The 17,482-nt window shown below is 41.7% G+C and overlaps 1 protein-coding gene across 5 annotated transcripts in view; it reads right to left on the bottom strand.

The window, feature by feature from the left end:
- Nucleotides 1–17,482, bottom strand: part of DMGDH (dimethylglycine dehydrogenase) — a 68,028-nt gene that overhangs the window by 49,497 nt on the left and 1,049 nt on the right. For 2 of the 5 annotated variants that reach the window (XM_077867057.1, XM_077867097.1), the window contains exons 1-6: nucleotides 17,286–17,401; nucleotides 16,822–16,872; nucleotides 15,946–16,120; nucleotides 10,254–10,352; nucleotides 8,466–8,630; nucleotides 5,266–5,470 (exon numbers count right to left, since the gene is read on the bottom strand). In XM_077867057.1, the coding sequence (XP_077723183.1) occupies nucleotides 5,266–5,470; nucleotides 8,466–8,630; nucleotides 10,254–10,352; nucleotides 15,946–16,120; nucleotides 16,822–16,872; nucleotides 17,286–17,386 (796 nt within the window). In that variant the 5' untranslated portion in view covers nucleotides 17,387–17,401. Of the gene's footprint in view, nucleotides 1–5,265; nucleotides 5,471–8,465; nucleotides 8,631–10,253; nucleotides 10,353–15,945; nucleotides 16,121–16,614; nucleotides 16,653–16,821; nucleotides 16,873–17,285; nucleotides 17,430–17,482 lie in introns of those variants that run through there. The other 3 variants (XM_077867067.1, XM_077867076.1, XM_077867087.1) reach the window with 3 other exon arrangements.

Genomic DNA, 17,482 nt, shown 5'->3' with positions numbered 1-17,482 from the left:
GTGTGTCCTGAGACTTTCTTATTGGTGGGGACGAATGTTATCTTCACCTTTGCAAAAGAAGGAACCACACTGTGGCTGAATGTGCCCTCGCTTCTGCCCCATGTGACTTCAGTATACAGATGTGGAGCTAAAGGCCAGAGAAGGAAAGAGACATGCCCAAGGTCCCACTGGAAGACCCCAGAATCATCACACCTTATCGGTTTTCTTGCTACGGAAAGACTTCGTTTTAAAAATCCAAGACACTTTTACTTGTGTAAACATATTTTAGAATCTAGAATGATTATATGGCAGGGAAGTGCTATCACCTGACCCATTGGTGGATTATTTGAGAGGAAGAGGTTCTATTTGTTTGTTTGCTTCATAACAATTTTAAGTAGTCATTCAAATGATTAGAGAATCTTATTCAAGTTATTTATTTAGAGGCTATGCTCTTAATTTTCAACCATTTCTGTTTCTGCTTTTTTAGGAATCTAATAAAGACTTCTGGAGCCTCTGTCATTATAAGGTTCAGAGCTAGAACCAGAATCATCAATTATAATAAACTATATAGTCTGGGAACCCAGACTATATACTCTTATGTGTCCAAGTTTATTTCTATTTAACTATCTAAACATCATCCTATGTTCTGTTGTTTTCTTTTGGCCTGATGCCTAACTGGCTATACTTGTTTAATAGTTCCAGAAATGGGTGTCTATTTGCAAACCAAAAATCTTACCTCTGGGCATTAGAGTCTCTTGTTGGCCTTTTAATAATTTACAGATTTAATTTATTTTTGTTAGTAGGAAGATGTGAATTTCTAATGTCAGGACTTTGTAGAAAAACACAGGAAAGCCATATATTCTAGTTATATGCAACTACAGCATATTTAAAATATTTTTTAAAAACCCAAAATATTTAGCCTAGCAATTCAAACCACTGCAGTATCCTCAATACACTTGTTTCTATTAAAAACAGAAATTGAAGAAATAAATTCTGCCCTATTCAAACATATTTATGAATTTCTGAGTCTAATTGCTTGCTTATTAATGCACTTGATCATTAAAATACAGTGGAAACATATGCATAAGTATTATAGAGCTACATGATTTCAAACTCCATAACAAGTTCCCTGCTGTTTTACCCTATGGTGGTGGTGTTTGTTGGAATTTTCTTCCTCTATATGTCAAGCAAGTTAACCTAAATCTGGAGGGATTATACTTCAACTCTTGTTACATCACTCACCCACCACGTTCAAAGGTAAGAGAGACAAATATGAAAGAATCACTAAAATCTACCACTGTGACCTGAGAAGCAACTGAAAGGTCAATAACAATGTTACTGGAAATGGCTTCCGTTAAAAAAAAAAAAAAAGGCAATGAAATGGAGTTAAAATGAAGAGTGAAGATTCATGGACAAGTTTACTCGTACACGATGGTTTATACAATGACAATGATGGTTTATACAGTGACATTCTTTGATACAGAGTACCAGGCAAAATTAAGAAATTCTTTTTTGGCTGAACAGTGGGCTTCATGTTGGCATGATCCAATCATATTTCTCATTTACCATGTTAGGAAAATTCTTAAGTAAAGTTTACAGAGTTATCTCAGGTTTAATGAGTCGATTAGAAATGAGGTCAAGAGAAACATTCTTCACCATGCAGAGAGAAAGCTTACATCCTAATAAATAGCTTTCGTCCATGTCCCTGAACTATACATTAGGTTGCGGGGGTGGGGGGTGGGGGGGTGGAATGAAGCAAAATTTAAAAGCTTCAGGTAACAAAGGCAAGTTAGTCTATTTCATCCCAAGACGTTAGGAGTGTATGAAACTGGTGTTCAGCAATGCTTGCTCAAGGATAAGGTTACTGCGTTCTCTCTCCTGTAGGAACATGTAGTAGCATTCCTCTAAAGATGTTTTACGGACCATGTGGAGCAGACACTACAGCCCCTGGAGTACTTATTTAAAGTACAGCTCTGAGTCCCCACTCAGACCACTTTATGTAGGATCTTTCTGAAGTCTGGGATACTGCCTATGGCGATTCTCATGCACATTAGCTTGAGAACCAAATGTACCAGCAGAATGGGTGCTGTATGACTATAGAGCAAGTGAAAGGAGGGGAGTAATCTTAAAGCCTGTACCAAGAAGTTATAGTAAACTGATCCTAGTGGCCCTGGGATAGGAGGTGGGGGAGGGTGTGGATAGGCTTTCAAAAAAATAATTATAATCATAATTATTATACTTAATTTTTAGTGCTTACTGTGTGCTACTGGGTCTGTTCTGGGTACTCTACATTATTAGCTCATTACTGATCATAACAACTTTTTGAAATGGGCTTACTATCTCCATTTTACAACTGAATAATTTGCCCAGGTCATAGGACTGGTATACTATGTGTCTCCAGGCCAGGGAGCCTTACTGACCTTGCTAATGCTGGAGACACATCAGTAAACAGACACATTTTTACTTTTAAACTCTCCTTTTCTTGAATATCCTGAAGATTCAGCTGCTTTCTGTTATGATTTCATATAAAGAAACTTCTAGCAGGTTATGGTACAATTGAGTAGATAATAGTGGTGTCTGTAGCTTTTACATTGTGATCATATTTCCAAGTCTATATCCTGGTTACTTAATTAGATTTCAGAGCTAGCCTGAAGGCCTTGCCTGAATTTGTGAGACATCCTGGTCTCACAGAGTAACTCTGGGATACATTCCATCAGCCACACATTCTCAAATCATGTTAGCATGATGCCTTCTGCTGATGGCTGCTCTATTCATAATACTGACGTTAGCTTCCATTCTAGAAGCTGGTATACTGAAACCTTTGCCCTCAGTTACAGAGGCTTGCCTTTAAATCAGATTTTTTTGAAAACAGACTCACAAATAATTAAACACACACCTTTCTACACTTTCCATGGACTACAACTATGCAATCAGTTAGATTTCATCCAGTAACTTCTTACCCAGTAGAAGAGTTGGAGGAAGAAAAGAAAAAACAAGACTATGGGCCACAGATATGATCTGAATGAGATAAAGAACTCAACGTTGAGACAGCATAGTTCTTCACACAGTTTCCAAGAAGCAGCTGCTTGGATTACCAAGAACTGAGGATGGTGAAGGGAGTAGATGTGGCTGGGTAAAAGGCTTCAGGGACAAAGCACAAAGAACGACATTGTGTAGAATAATCCCAGGAATCTGGTTCCATGGAGTGGTAAAAACATGGAAGACCACACTGTCAACCTAATTCCAGCGATTTGTTTTCTCAGGCCAGGACCAGAAAAGCTGTTTGCCAAGACCTCTTGCCATTGGCCTCCCCTACCGCATTCAGACCATAAGATTTCATAGCTGCATAGAAAACGGCACCTGGTAACCACTGTCCTGGGTTTAGGTGAGATCTCTTTGAGAATTATCCTATCTTTATCTTCAGTGATTCCTTATTCCTGTTTGTGGTTTAGAAAAAAATGAATTATGTAAATAAAAACTTACCATTTTAGGAAAATGATAAATAAATGTGTTAAATTAAGTTCTACATTATTTCTCAAAGTATCAGTTGAGAGTGGTTGCCTGAAGCGCTATGTTGAGAGAAATGGTAGAGCCCAAGCCCACTGGAAGTGAGTGATCAGTTAGTGATGTCTGCTCAGGTGCCGATTTTGGAGGTCAGAGTGTGTTTGTTTAGTTTGTTTGGTTTGCTATCACTATAAAAACAGTCCAGTATTTTTAGGAAATAAATTTGTGACACCGGAAGGTTGCAAGATTACAAAAAATCCTTGCTACATGGGAAAAAAATAGATAAAGATTTCATTGTCTTCGATCTTCTAACAGAATTTAGGTCAGTGGTGCCTAAGGATGATGATGAGTGGCAGGGGGAGGGGGGGTTATCAGATAGGGATTAGGGGAATGGGGGTGAGGCATAAAACAAAGCAGTGTTTTATGCCTTTGCTTTTACTTTTTAGGCAAGCCCTTTTACATTATTTTTGGACTTCAAAAGATTGAAGAAAGCGTGAGATTTCTATGCTTTTCAAATGGGGGACAAGGATTAGAAAAATTCATAAATACTTATTTAAACTCTTAAAGATTAAAGACATGACTTTTCTAGAACCACCAACTGTTTCATTAAAAAAAAAATTAATAACATCGGGGCACCCGGGTGGCCCAGTCCGTTAAGCATCTGCCTTTGGCTCAGGACATGATCCCGTAGTTTGGGGATTGAGCCCCACATCACACTCCCTCCTCAACAGGGAGTCTGCCTTCTCCCTCTGCTTCTCCCCTTGTGAGCAAGGGCTTGTTCTCTCTCTCTCTCTCTCTGAAATAAATAAAATCTTAAAAAAAAAATAACATCAACCAAAAGTTACAATTTAGAGGAAAGAACTTAAGGGTCCATGGTTCTGACCTGTCCTTGTGACTTAGCATTTGACCTGATAAATAATAAGGATTGTTTTCATTTATAATTTAAGCAATAACTCAAAGAGCAGACCTCAAGAAAATCAGTTACTGCCTCCTGCTTACTTTGGGTTTTACATTAACCACTACCAACTACAGGTAAATACAAATTATTAGTCCAGTTTAGACTGCATAAGCATTTTCAGTTGCACGAGAACTCAATTTTGTATGTGTGATGGTTGAAAATGACTTCACAGGTAAATGACCTGTTATAAAGTGTATTAACTCTAGAGTCAAAAGACCCAGGTTCAAGTCCTAACTCCAACATAACTGTGTCACTTTGCCAAGTAACATGACCTTGGTCTTCACAATGGAAGATGAGTGGCTTGTTAGATCATCTCAAATATCCCTTCTGACTTCACTACTCTACGTTGTAACAGAGAAATTAAAAAAAACAGGTTATGAGATATATTTAATAATATTCTGAAAGAAAAAGGGTTAAACATATTTAGACTGGAGTCAACTAATCAGAAATGGGTGAGAGAGAATACAAATGACTAAATCTGCCCCAGAAGCAAACTGAGAACAAAAAAGATGATTGCGAATCTGCACACTAGACTTTGGTTACTAGTATAAAGAAAGTAAATACAGAAGGGGAAAAGCATCATTAGCAAAACATGATCTGGAGTAAAAGAAAATAGAATGGAGAAGAACATGAACTTTCTATGAGTAACCAAGGGCAGGTGGCATCACACACCAAAAGCAAAGTGATGACTTTGTAGCTTAGCAACAGACAAAATGTTCATCTTGGGAACATTACAATAATGTGCACAGTGTAAGACGTTACTCTATAGCCGAATGTCTTATTTTTTGGCCACTTGAAAAAACTCACTAATAAATGATGCTTACCTGCAGCATTTACAATTCTATTTGCTCTCACTGATCCCTGTGGCGTTTCAACGTCCCATGTTCCATCTGACCTGGGTTTCAGAGAAGTCACCGGGGCGGGATATTTTAAAAGGGCACCATATTTCCTAGCCCCAGCAGCTAGGGCCATAGTTAGAGAGTAAGGATCAATGTGACCATCTCCAGGATTATATAGTCCAGCTAAAATCTAAATTGATCATAAAAGAGTCAATGTTTAGACAAAAACATACCCATTATTCAGTGTAATTATATCCTGCCAGGGAATGTTTAGTAAAACTGGACTTTAAAAGTGCATCATTGCATCAATTGATCAGTCTGTACTTCTTATTCCTTTATCAAAGCTCAGGCGGGGGCAGGACTCACACTGAGTGTTGAGTAGCCAGGCAACTGTCTCCAACATCCATTCTCTCCTCTACCCCCATAGCAATGGAAACTGAATGTTTCCATTTAGAAACTGAATGTTTATTCAGACACAGAGCCCCTAGGAAGAGTTTCCAATAGTTGGCAGTTATGAGTTCCCACTGATAGCTATAAGTATTACCAAGTTTTGGTCAGTGAAATACAAATTAAAGTGTCATGTGGCAGCCTTCATGAATCGTTTTGTAAAAACCACTGGCATGGGGCGTGTAGGTGGCTCAGTCAGGTAAGTGTCTGACTCTTGATCTCAGCTAGGGTGTTGTTTTTTTTTTTAAGATTTATTTATTTATTTAAGAGAGGGGGAAAACACAAAAGGAGAGGGAGAGGCAGACTTCTCACTGAGCAGGGAGCTCGATGCAGGGCTTAATCCCAGAATTTTGAGATCATGACCTGAGTGGAAGACAGACACTTAACCAATTGAGTCACCCAGGCATCCCTCAGCTGAGTTCTCAGGGTCTTGAGTTCAAGCCCTGAGTTGGACTCCACATTGGCATGAAAAAACAGACAAACCACTGGCATATGCCCTTTGTCCCTTCATCTTTGTCCTTCCTCCCTCCTATTGTCTGGAATGCAGACACGATGGCTGCAGCTCTAGCTGCTGCCAACTTGGAATAAGGACAGAAGAGTCACGCCCTAGGACTGACAGTGCAGTGATCTAGAAGGCAACTGGGTTCTAGCCACCATTCATGGAAAATAGCCACCACTCAAACCCTGGACTGCCTAAATGAAAGAGAAACTTGTATTGTGTTTAAGCATTATCATTTTGGTTTCTGACGTTTGCACTCAATCTAACACTAATTGATCAATTATTTATATTCAGTTGTTCAATACTATGAACAACTTCACATGCTATGTGTATATAGGGGTCAAGAAGATGTATACTTGACTCAATCACTCAACAGCTAAAGCTTGAACACCTGTGTCGTGCTAGGACTTCAGGCTAGGTACCACGGGGAAACCAAGAGTAGCAGTCTGATGAACCAAGTTGATAGAGGGAACACTGTGCAGTATTATAGTTAGGCCTCATGCATTCAGTAGAAATCTGCTGAGCACCAAATATGAGCAAGGAGCTTTTGTCAAATGTCTTTTCTGCATCTACTAAAATGATCATGTGTTTTTTACCTTTATTCTATTAATGTGGCATATCGCATTAATTTTCAGATGTTCAATTAACCCTGCATCCCTGGCATAAATTCTACTTGGTCATACTGCATTATCCTTATAAGTTGCTAAATTCAGCTTGCTAGTTAAGGATTTTTGCACCAATATTCACAAGGGATACCCGTCTTTCTTTTATTGTGATGTCTTTGTCTGGTTTTGCTATCAGGGCAATACTGATCTCACAGAATGAGTTGGGAAGTGTTCTCTTCTATTTTTGGAAAAATTTGTGAAGGATTAGTATTAATTCTTCTTTAAATGTCTGGTAGGATTTACCAGTGAAGCCATCTGAGCCCAGTCTTCTTTGTGGGCATATTTTGATTACTAATTCAATCTCTTGTTATAGTTTTAGCACAAGAGACTTGTTTTGATTTTAACGGAATTCATATTACTGTAGACTTCCAAATGTCACGTTGGTGTTTTATAATAGATACGTCCTCATTACAGTAATCCTGTATCTATTTGCTTTGGCACCCTGCCCCAGATCCAGAGAATATTCTTCCCACATATTTCCATTGCCTTTGAGAAAACTTTGTGATGGTAAGGACTTCCAGCAAAGCATTCCAAGAGTGACATACAAACAGATATAAGCATAATCTTACAGTGATGGAATTTCAGTGCAGACAATGCAACACCAGTCTGCCACCACACAGTCATCACACAGAACTAGGGACAGGAGAATGCCAGCAGCCGTAAAGACTCATGAGAGCAAACAACCCCAGCACCCAGATCAATGATAGAAGGTGCTGCGGCAGTTCAGGTACTGCAGTAGTTCCTAGGGAGAAATGGAAGCCCCCACGTCCCTCACCAGCCCCTTCTGGTGGTGTACTTAAGTAGTGTGCACAAAGGGGTCAGAGAGCCTGGCTTCATCTCTTTCCAGCTAGATGAGCTTGAGACCATTATGTAATCCATCTAAACTGCAATTTCCTGTTTAGTAATAATATATAGTATATAATATTATTGTGAAGACTAAATAAAAATTATGTATAGAAAAAAATTCTGTATATAAAGGATCCAGCATAGTATCTGGTATGTAAATCTGTGCTATATTGTGGTTAATCATTCTTATTATTCAAATGAGATTATTGCCCAGCCAAAAAAAAAAGGGACACTAAATTCCCAAGTGGATTTTCTGAGCCAAATTTGGTTAAAACTAGATCAATACCTGGTATAGAGCGTGTTGGAAATACAGTTATGAGCTAGACAATACTTGTGGAGCAACACAGCATGGCACTTCTAAATTTGATTTGGTAAAAAGTTTTAATTAGACAGCCCTTCTATATACATATTTATCATACTATGTAATTATTTTCTCTGCAGTTCTCAAGCAGAAGTTTATGTATGGAAACCCCTGGATGTGAGAGAAAATCCCTTCTCAATTGTCACAGGTGGAAAACCAGTAAAATTTTTTCATTATGCTTTTATATTTCATTTAGCACACATAACGGCCCACCTTGTTACACACCTAGATTCCAGCATTAATCATCTGATTTTGCCATTGGAAATGTGTGCACAAAGTTTTTCTACCGTTAATAAACTTCTTAAAGTAACTTTTTCTAATCCTAATTCAAGTCAACAAATGGTGAAAATACCCTTAAGATAAATACCTTATCCATGTTGAGTAAAGGGAACATCTCTTGAATTTTTTCAGGCCCAATAATATACTGTTCTGTTGCATGCCAGCCAGTCCGAGTCATCTGATATTTAAATTCATCAACCCTTACAGGAGTTGTAGCAATTCTGATACTACCTGGCTGATGGAATCCCACCACCTGTGAGAATAATGCCAATAAAAACACATAAATAAATCATTTGGTGTTCAAACATGATTCTTCAGCACAGTGAAAATGCGAGCATACAGAAAAGAGATTTACTATGCAGTGTAAAAGATAACTATATAAAATATTTACATCTTACAAAAAGACATTCACTCAGCAACTACTTACTCACTGCCACCTCTAGTCAAACACTAGGGTAAGCCCCAGAGATACTGCTATGAATGAGAAGCAAAGCCCCTGCCTGCATGGAGCAGGCAGACAGCTGAGAGCATAATTACAATAAAATGGGATAGTGTTAATGTAAGAGTAAAAGAAAACTATGTGAAAGAGAGGAAGACACAGTATTCGAGGAAAGAATATAAAGCATCAGAATGTTGTGGTGATGAGCTTAAGTATAAATGATAATAAACCTTTATTTGGCATTTATTGAAGTCCTTCCATTGGCCAAGCACTCAGCTAAGCCCTGGGTCACAGAAATAAAAGATCTCTTGCCCTTAAGTTTCTCATAGTTCCTAGGAAGACCAACCAGTAAAGCAACTACTAGAAGAGAGGAAGAGAGAGAGAGAAAGAGAGAGAGAGAGAGAGAGATTCATGTGATAAGAATGTTATATGTTGAGGCACCTGTGTGGCTCAGTCAGTTAAGCATCTGCCTTTGGGTCAGGTCATAATCTCAGGGTCCTGGGATTGAGCCCCTTGTGGGGCTCCCAGTTAACTCTCTCCCCACTGCTCATGCTTTCTCCCTCTTTCTCTCTCTCAAATAAATAAATAAATCTTTTTCAAAAATGTTATATGTTGTTTGAACCAAGAGGTGTACCCTCAACTGGCCTGAATGGTGGATGAGGAAAGTCAAGGACAATTTCTCAAAGGGGGGTGACCTCAGGGAAAGGTGGAGGGTAACTACTGAGATGGGATCTGAGACAATGTTGTTTCAGGCACAGAGCCCAGCACATTCCAGAAATATATGTAATTAAGAACAGCTGAAGCATATGAGCATAGCAAAGGAGCGTCAAGACAAAATGTGGGAAAGCAAGCGCACTGATGAAGACCCTCCTCCTTTGGCCTTCGGCCTACAAACTTCAGGGAACCATCGTATAGTTACAGGCAAGGAAAATAGCATGAAAAATTTAAGTAAACTTTCAGCTAAGCCTGTGGATAGTTTTTGCCTGCCACTTTGAGGGTACTAATAAGTATGAAAAGAGATAAAAATAAAAGTGAGGGACTTTTAGTGACGTACTTTTCAAAACTGACAATCTGGCAGGCACTGTGGTCAGATCCTTTGTAATCCAGATGCTGAAAGGCTCTGATTTCTTAGTTTCTAGATATGGTAACTGACTAAAGATATTTTTGAAAGCTGCTTTTATACTTTCCTTATCTAAAAAAATCAAGAAGAGTGGTTAATTACATGGGAAATGTACTTCAAGAAATTAAATTCAGAGTAAAACGAATTAGGGGTTCTTACTTTAAATACTCATCAGATTTCTCTACCATGTTAAACTTTTCACATGCCATTAATGTCACTACACATGGCTTTAATGATGATAGGTCAAAATTCCTCAGAAATCCTACATATTTCTGAGAAATTGACCAGTTGGGCAATTTCAAGTTAAATGCACTTACCTGTCCAGTTTCCTCTTCCAATTTCTCATAAAGTTTGATGCTGGTATAATGTATCTTCTTCAAGTTTATTCCAGGATGAAAGTAAGTTGTTAAACCTGCCTTAAAAGGGGAAAGGAAAGAAAACACTAAGTCAATAAATAACATTCTCTAAATCTTTTTAAGTATGGTTGACCCACAATGTTACATTAGTCTCAGGTGTACACAATAGAGATTCAACAACTCTATACATCATGCTATGCTCACCACAAGTGTAGCTACCATCTGTCACCATATGACACTATTACAATACCACTGACTAGATTCCCTGTGCTGGACCTTTCATCCCCAACTCTTATTCCATAATCTGGAAGTTTGTTGCTCTCACTCTCTTTTAGCCCTTTTGTCTATCTGCCCCCAACTCCATTCCTCTCTGGCAACCATCAGTTTGTTCTTGTATTTATGGATATGTTTCTACCTTTTGTTTATTCATTTGTTTTATTTTTCAATTCCCATATAAGTGAAATCACATGGTATTTGTCTTTGTCCATCGGACCTACTTTATTTAATATAATACCCTCTAGGTCCGTTCATGTTTTCACAAACGGCAAGATCTCATCCTTTTTTATGGCTGAGTAATATTCCATGGTGTGTGTGTGTGTGTGTGTACCACTCTTCTGTATCCATTTACCTGGGTTGCTTCCATATTTTGGCTATTGCAAATAATGCTGCAATTAACACAGAGGTGCATATAATATCTAAGTTAGTGGGTTTGTTTTCTTTGGAAAAATACCCAGGTGTGGAATTATTAGATCATATGATATTTCCATTTTTAATTTTTTGAGGAGCCTCCATACTGTTTTCTAGAGCAGCTATACTAATTTACATGCCCTCCAACCATGCACAAGTGTTTCCTTTTCATCCACGTCCTTGCCAATAACATTCTCTAAGTTTTAGTAGTTTATCTGTTAAGCAATAATTCATTACTGGCAAGAAACTGAGAAGCACCAGCCATTCTTCTGGGATGAGAACACATCAGCTCCAGTTTGAGCACAGTGGGGCATAAGACTCATGGCAGGGTTATGAGAACCAATTTGAATCATGTAAGTAATGTGAAAGTCAGCCAATGAACATATACTTTTAAGTCCCTAAAAGTTACAAAGGAAAGAGTGTTTGTAGGTTCATAATGGGACAATTTAGATGAGAAGCTTATAAATAATTGCTATTAGGCAGACTCTGGGGGTGGGGGTGGCATACAACACGGACCCAAACCAGCAAATCATGTGTTCCCATAAGAAGACGGAGCATGGACTAGCAAAATTTTCCTTGACCCAGTCCCCACCATTCTCTTAAATGGAACAGCCCTCTTGCTCTCTTTCCTGAGATTTCCAAAATTAAAGAATTGAAAAATTCCTGAGAATTACAGTCAGGCTAATTGGTGAACAGACTTTTGTTAAAGCTTAACCCGTCTGATGAACACATAGGTTGTACCCCACAAATTATTGCTGAATGAACACTTATTAATTACTCTCACGAAAAGTATCTAAATAGTCACATGCCAAAACATCTTTTATTAACTCTTGCAGATGCAACATAGTAACCAAAAAAAGAATTCTAGGGACATCCTGTTCCTGGATCCAGTCTCACATCAGGCTGAGTCTATGGAGCCTGCTTCTCCCTCTGCCTATGTCTCTGCCTCTCTCTGTATGTCTCATGAATAAATAAAATCTTTTTTAAAAATTATCTCGAAAAGAAAAAAATTTACTGTTTTTGCTTTTATTATATGTGTATATATATGTTAACATATATATGTGTGTGTGTGTGTGTGTATATATATATATATATATATATATATATGAGTTTTTTTCTTGATGATACATATCATTTTGGCCAGAAAATCTAATAGTGATGCCAACATTTCCAAACATCCCTTTTTAAAATGTTCTCTTCCTAACAGGACTGTTTTGCAAAAAGCAGTTATTTCTCACTTATAATATCATCTTTACTTTGAAAGGATAGATTGCAGTTATTTTTTTATATGGATCTGCTTCGCAGAAATGACTGGCAGCCATTTGCAACACTACAAAGGTCACTAAATTTAGGACATTTGTCTTTTTGTAAAAGAAAAATTTTGTTTCACAAAATTTGTATGAGATGTGGTATAACATTTCCAAGTTCCTTTCCTTTCATCCCAAATTGTATTATTTAAAGTCCTATTTCTATAGAATTCATTACAGCAATGATAACCTGTAGCATGTGATCTGTAATATGTCATGGTAGACGAAAGACCAAAGGAAGTACGAGGCTGCCTCCTTTGTGGTGTGCCAACCTCTCTTTTAGTCAGCCTTGGAATCATACCCAGTATGGTTGCATCAAAGGCAGCGGCTCTTTATAAAGACCAGCAGAGCTTAATTTCTTTGTTACATTTTTAGATAAAAATAGACAGTTCTAATATTGTTTTCCTACACCCGAGGTGGATCATTGTGCGTCTGTAGATCTTTAGTCCTCCATTCTCCAAAACATTCACTTTGGCCCCAACCCCAGGGGCTGCTTCTCCTTGGGGGACCCCAGCTCCAAAGCTGCTTCTTGCTCCATCTTCTCCCCTTTCCCTCCATCCTACATGAGATGTTCTATATTGGTAGTAGTGGCTCATGCTGACAAAGCAGTCTTCTTAAAATAAAGCAAAACCTCAGGATTTTTGGATTTGTGACTCCATTTTTAATATTCACTTTGCAAGCTGTGTCTTCCTCCTTAAGTACTTGATTCCCGGGACACCTGGGTGGCTCAGTGGTTGAGTATCTGCCTTCAGCCCAGGGCGGGAGCCTGGGGTCCTGGGATCGAGTCCCACGTCGGGCTCCCTGCGTGGAGCCAGCTTCTCCCTCTGCCTGTGTCTCTGCCTCTCTCTGGGTCTTTCATGAATAAATAAATAAAATCTTAAAAAAAAAAGTGCTTGATTCCTGCACTTTACAGATATGTTTAACCTTGAGCACATGTCTTACTTCAGGGAGACTGCCTAGATTTTTTGTGGTCTGCCCCTTAGCTGGCTCCCCAGCCCTCCACATTCTCATATCTGCTCCCAATACGTCTCCATGTTAAGAACTCCTAATATGTGGAGTTTCTTCATGTTGCTCCTCAGAGGGAGGCCTCCCTGACTTGCAAAAGGTCCTAGGGTCCACTTCCTAGCACTCTCTTTCTTTATCCTTTATTCCCAGGGGTTCAAATAACCTGGCTCCTGATGCCAGAGTCCCTCTTGAACTCACACTGCCTAAATGTCATTTTATAAACCATATCGCATCATACCTCATGCGCAAAGCAGAGTGCCTTTCCCACTCGCTCTGGTAACTCTCCAGTTAAGGGAAAATTATTTTTGTACGGTTAACATTTAAACAAGAAGCTATCATCTTAAGAACTCTGGCAACTTTTCCTGAAAAAAACTAGGTTAAGAGTATGTTACTCTTTTGTTTTTTTCATTCATGGGGTGTCTAAGAAGTAATAACGCAGGGAATCCCGTAATCTATTCTAAAATGTAGGCCACATCAAATCAATCAAATATAAGTGAGGGTATCTGGGTGGCTCAGTGGTTGAGCCTCTGCCTTCGGCTCAGGGTGTGATCCTGGGATCCTGGGATCGAGTCCCACATCGGGCTCCCTGCATGGAGCCTGCTTCTCCCTCTGCCTATGTTTCTGCCTTTCTCATGAATAAATAAATAAAATCTTTTAAAAAAATAAATGAGCAAATCTGTAAATAAAATGCTGAAATGTATGCCCTCCTTAACAATCCAAAAGTATTAGAAGGGTGTAAGCCTCTCTCTCAGGATATCTCCACTGCCCTAAATCTCCCGCTGCCTTTGTGGCCCCCTCACCCAGATGGCCTCAGCCCACCCACGCTCACTTCTTTGTGGTCTCTGCTGAGGTGTCACCTCCCCAAGTAGCCTCCTGCCTCCTCTGCCCCACCATTCTTCACCCCTTTGCCCCACTTTACTCTTCTTCGTGGCGCTGATGACTCTCAAGCACTGCTTGTGTGGTCTCTGCCTGCAGCACCAGATGTAGCTCTGTGAGGGCAGGCACAGAGGTTTTGTTTTTTGTTTTTTGGTTTTTTTTAAGATTTTATTTATTTATTCATGAAAGAGAGAGAGAGAGAGAGAGAGAGAGAGGCAGAGACACAGGCAGAGGGAGAAGCAGGCTCCCTGCAGGGAGCCTGACATGGGACCCGATCCGGGGTCTCCAGGATCAGGCCCTGGGCTGAACGCGGTGCCAAACCGCTGAGCCACCCGGGGATCCCCAGACACAGAGTTTTGGTAACTGCTGTGTCCCCAGCTCTCAGCCTGACCCAATATAGGCTCTCAGTGAATATTCGTGGAAGGGCAAGTAAATGTTCCTGAAGGAGAAGTTACAGGAGAGCTACGGGAGAAATGCAGACTTCCTTTTGTGTGATGACGTGAAGCCTCCCTGGAAAGGAAGCCTAGTTTGGGGAGGGGAGAAGAGCCAGGAGTGTTGGTGGCTTCTCAGACTCCTGTCTCCAGACAGAAGGAAGCCAGCCGAAGGACAAGTGAGGAAACAAGAGACAGTGTGCCTGTAAAGGCTCTGAAATTACACTCTGGGAAGACCAGGGGCCCGCACCTCCTGCTCAGACCGAGGGACAAGGGGACTGAAGGGAAAGCAGGCAGGGGAGAGGAGCCGGGTTTGGTGTGACTTTTCTAGGAGCTTCCATCCAGCCAGTGGGGGAGGCCCAGGATACTGGGGCCAGCTGGGCTTAGGTCTGGGCTGCACTCTCCCTGAATGTCAGCTGGAGTGGGGCAGCCCTTTCAGTGCTTGACAACCCCCCAATCTAGAGTGAGTCCTAGATTCAGAAGTTCCCGAAAGGCAGGGTTCCCTCTTGTCTGGGCAGAGGAAAACTAATGACCGAAAGGGATAATGAGTAGTGGCTAACCCTGCCCAACTCTTTCTCCAAAACAAAAGGGTACCGACGGTCACAAGAGCTTCCTCATTCATCCTCAGCTGACTTCAGGAAAATTGGTACAGCAAACAGGTACGAGAGGAGTGTCATCACTTCATTCACCTGAGCAACTGTCCATGTCAGCCCAATTATCGTGTAGCACTGGAACAATTATGCGTATCATTAAATACAGCCAGCTGACTCGGTCGTGTGTCTATTCACCACAACCCGAAAGCACTGGCACATGTTCTCGGCCCTCACAGTTCTCAGCCTCAGGAAGCCACGCTGTTGACTCATAGTGCAGAATTAAAATCATAAATAAAAACCAAAGGATCTTGAAACCTAGGTGAGGAGAGTTTAGGCAAAGGTCTCTGTGTTTGAGATCAGCCGGCCAGTATCCTTCCACACAAAAGCTGACATTTGCTAAACATTTATCATGTTTAATAACTTTACAAGTATTAACTCAACCTTCGCCACAACCCTATTAGGTAGGTGCTGTTAATACTCCCTATCTGCACAGCAGGAATGGGACTTCAGTACGTGGCCACAAGCCGGATGGCCAGAAAATGGCAGAGCCGGGGTTGAATCCAGAAGCCACATGTCCAAGACAGAGGAGACATTACAAATGTAGATCCCATCCTGGAAGTACAGCAACTAAACTGTAATTGCACTTTCCAACATTACTGAAAGGAAACTCCCTCGAAAGGGCTCGAAGTGGGGAGATGTAGCTGCACTGGTGCACAGATCAGAGCGTATCACGGTTTTGCGGTGCTTTTCTTACTGCGTGCCACGTAGATCCAGCAGTGAGCTCTGATTTTTCCAGGAGGACCACATCTTTCATCCCAGCTTTGGCCAGGTGATAAGCCAGACTCACTCCAACGCAGCCGCCTCCAATGACCACGGTTTCTGCTCTGTCTTTCCATCTGGTTTCCGCAGATGCGGGTGGGTTTTCCTCTCTGGAAGACAATTTTTTTAAATGGTAATTTTACTTGGCTGTGGTAGCTATAGCTTTTCTGAATAATGGGTTTCTCCTAGTTTCTCTAATATCTTAACAGTAGCTGTGAGGTCGGCATAGTGCTGCTTTAATCATATGGAGCGTAGAAACCCTGACTGTTGCACCCTGGTTCCAGGAGGCAAGGGGAGGCCTTTGAGCCCCTTCCATGTAATTCTGTTCCATTGTAGATAACTAAGAAAACTAAAGAATTGGGGGATCAGCGGTTGAGCAGCTGCCTTTGGCCCAGGGTGGGATCCTGGAGACCCAGGATCGAGTCACGTCGTGCTCCCTGCATGGAGCCTGCTTCTCCCTCTGCCTGTGTCTCCGCCTCTCTACGTCTATCATGAATAATAAATACAATCTTTAAAAAAAAAGAAGTTAAAAAACTAAAGAATTGAACATGACTTTTTTTTTTTAATTTCCAAACGATATAGAGAATAACTTTTCCCAGTCTACCTAAAGAACACACTGACAATCATTTCATTCCATGAAAAGCCACAATCATCATGAAGTGTGGCTTCTATAAACCTTGGGTCACCTCCTCCCTGCAACGTTTCCCAGGCTGAAGAGAGTCAGCTGGAGCAAAGTGTACTCCCTCCCTCAACTGTCTCACCGCGAACGTTCTTCTCTAATTTTGTAAGTGTTGCTCGGGGTTTAATATACTTATTGGCATGACCTTCTCCCTTGCTGGATCCTGAGCTTCTCCCGGACACACTGTAAGAAGCAAGGTGTAAGGAAGGCAGAGAGGAATACCCAGGAACACACACACACACACACACACACACACACACACGCGGTCTCCGCAAAACACACAAGACCCTATGAACAGGCGACTGCGGGGAAGGACGCGAGGGGCGGCTTCGCGCTGGGACCCCGCGACCCGGCGCCCCAGGACCTGCGTGCACGTGGGGGGAGCGTGCGGAGATCCCGCGCAAGTCCATCGCCCCTCCCAGGCCACGGCGCCCCCGCCCCGCAGCCGCCCCGCACCCCGCCCGCCGCACCCCGCCCCCTCTCCGGACCCCCCGGACCCCCGTCCCTCCCCCCGCTCCCCGGGCCGCCGCCCCCCGCCCCTTCTCCGGACCCCCGGCCCCGCCGCACCCCGCACCCCGCACCCCGGCCCCACTCACCCTCGGCGGCCCCAGGCGGAGCGCGCACAGCCCGGGGAGCCCCGCGGGGGGAGGCTCGGCAGCCGGAGGCCCGGCAGCCGCTGCGCGCCCGCACGGAGCATGGCGAGGCCGGCGGGCACCTGCCCCGTGCGCCTGCCGCCCCGTGCACCTGCCGCCCCGTGCGCCTGCCCCGTGCACCTGCCGCCCCGTGCACCTGC

This window comes from Canis aureus, chromosome 2 (assembly GCF_053574225.1).
Source record: "Canis aureus isolate CA01 chromosome 2, VMU_Caureus_v.1.0, whole genome shotgun sequence".
NCBI classification, from domain to species: domain Eukaryota; kingdom Metazoa; phylum Chordata; class Mammalia; order Carnivora; family Canidae; genus Canis; species Canis aureus.
This window is presented reverse-complemented; position numbering and strand designations above follow the sequence as displayed.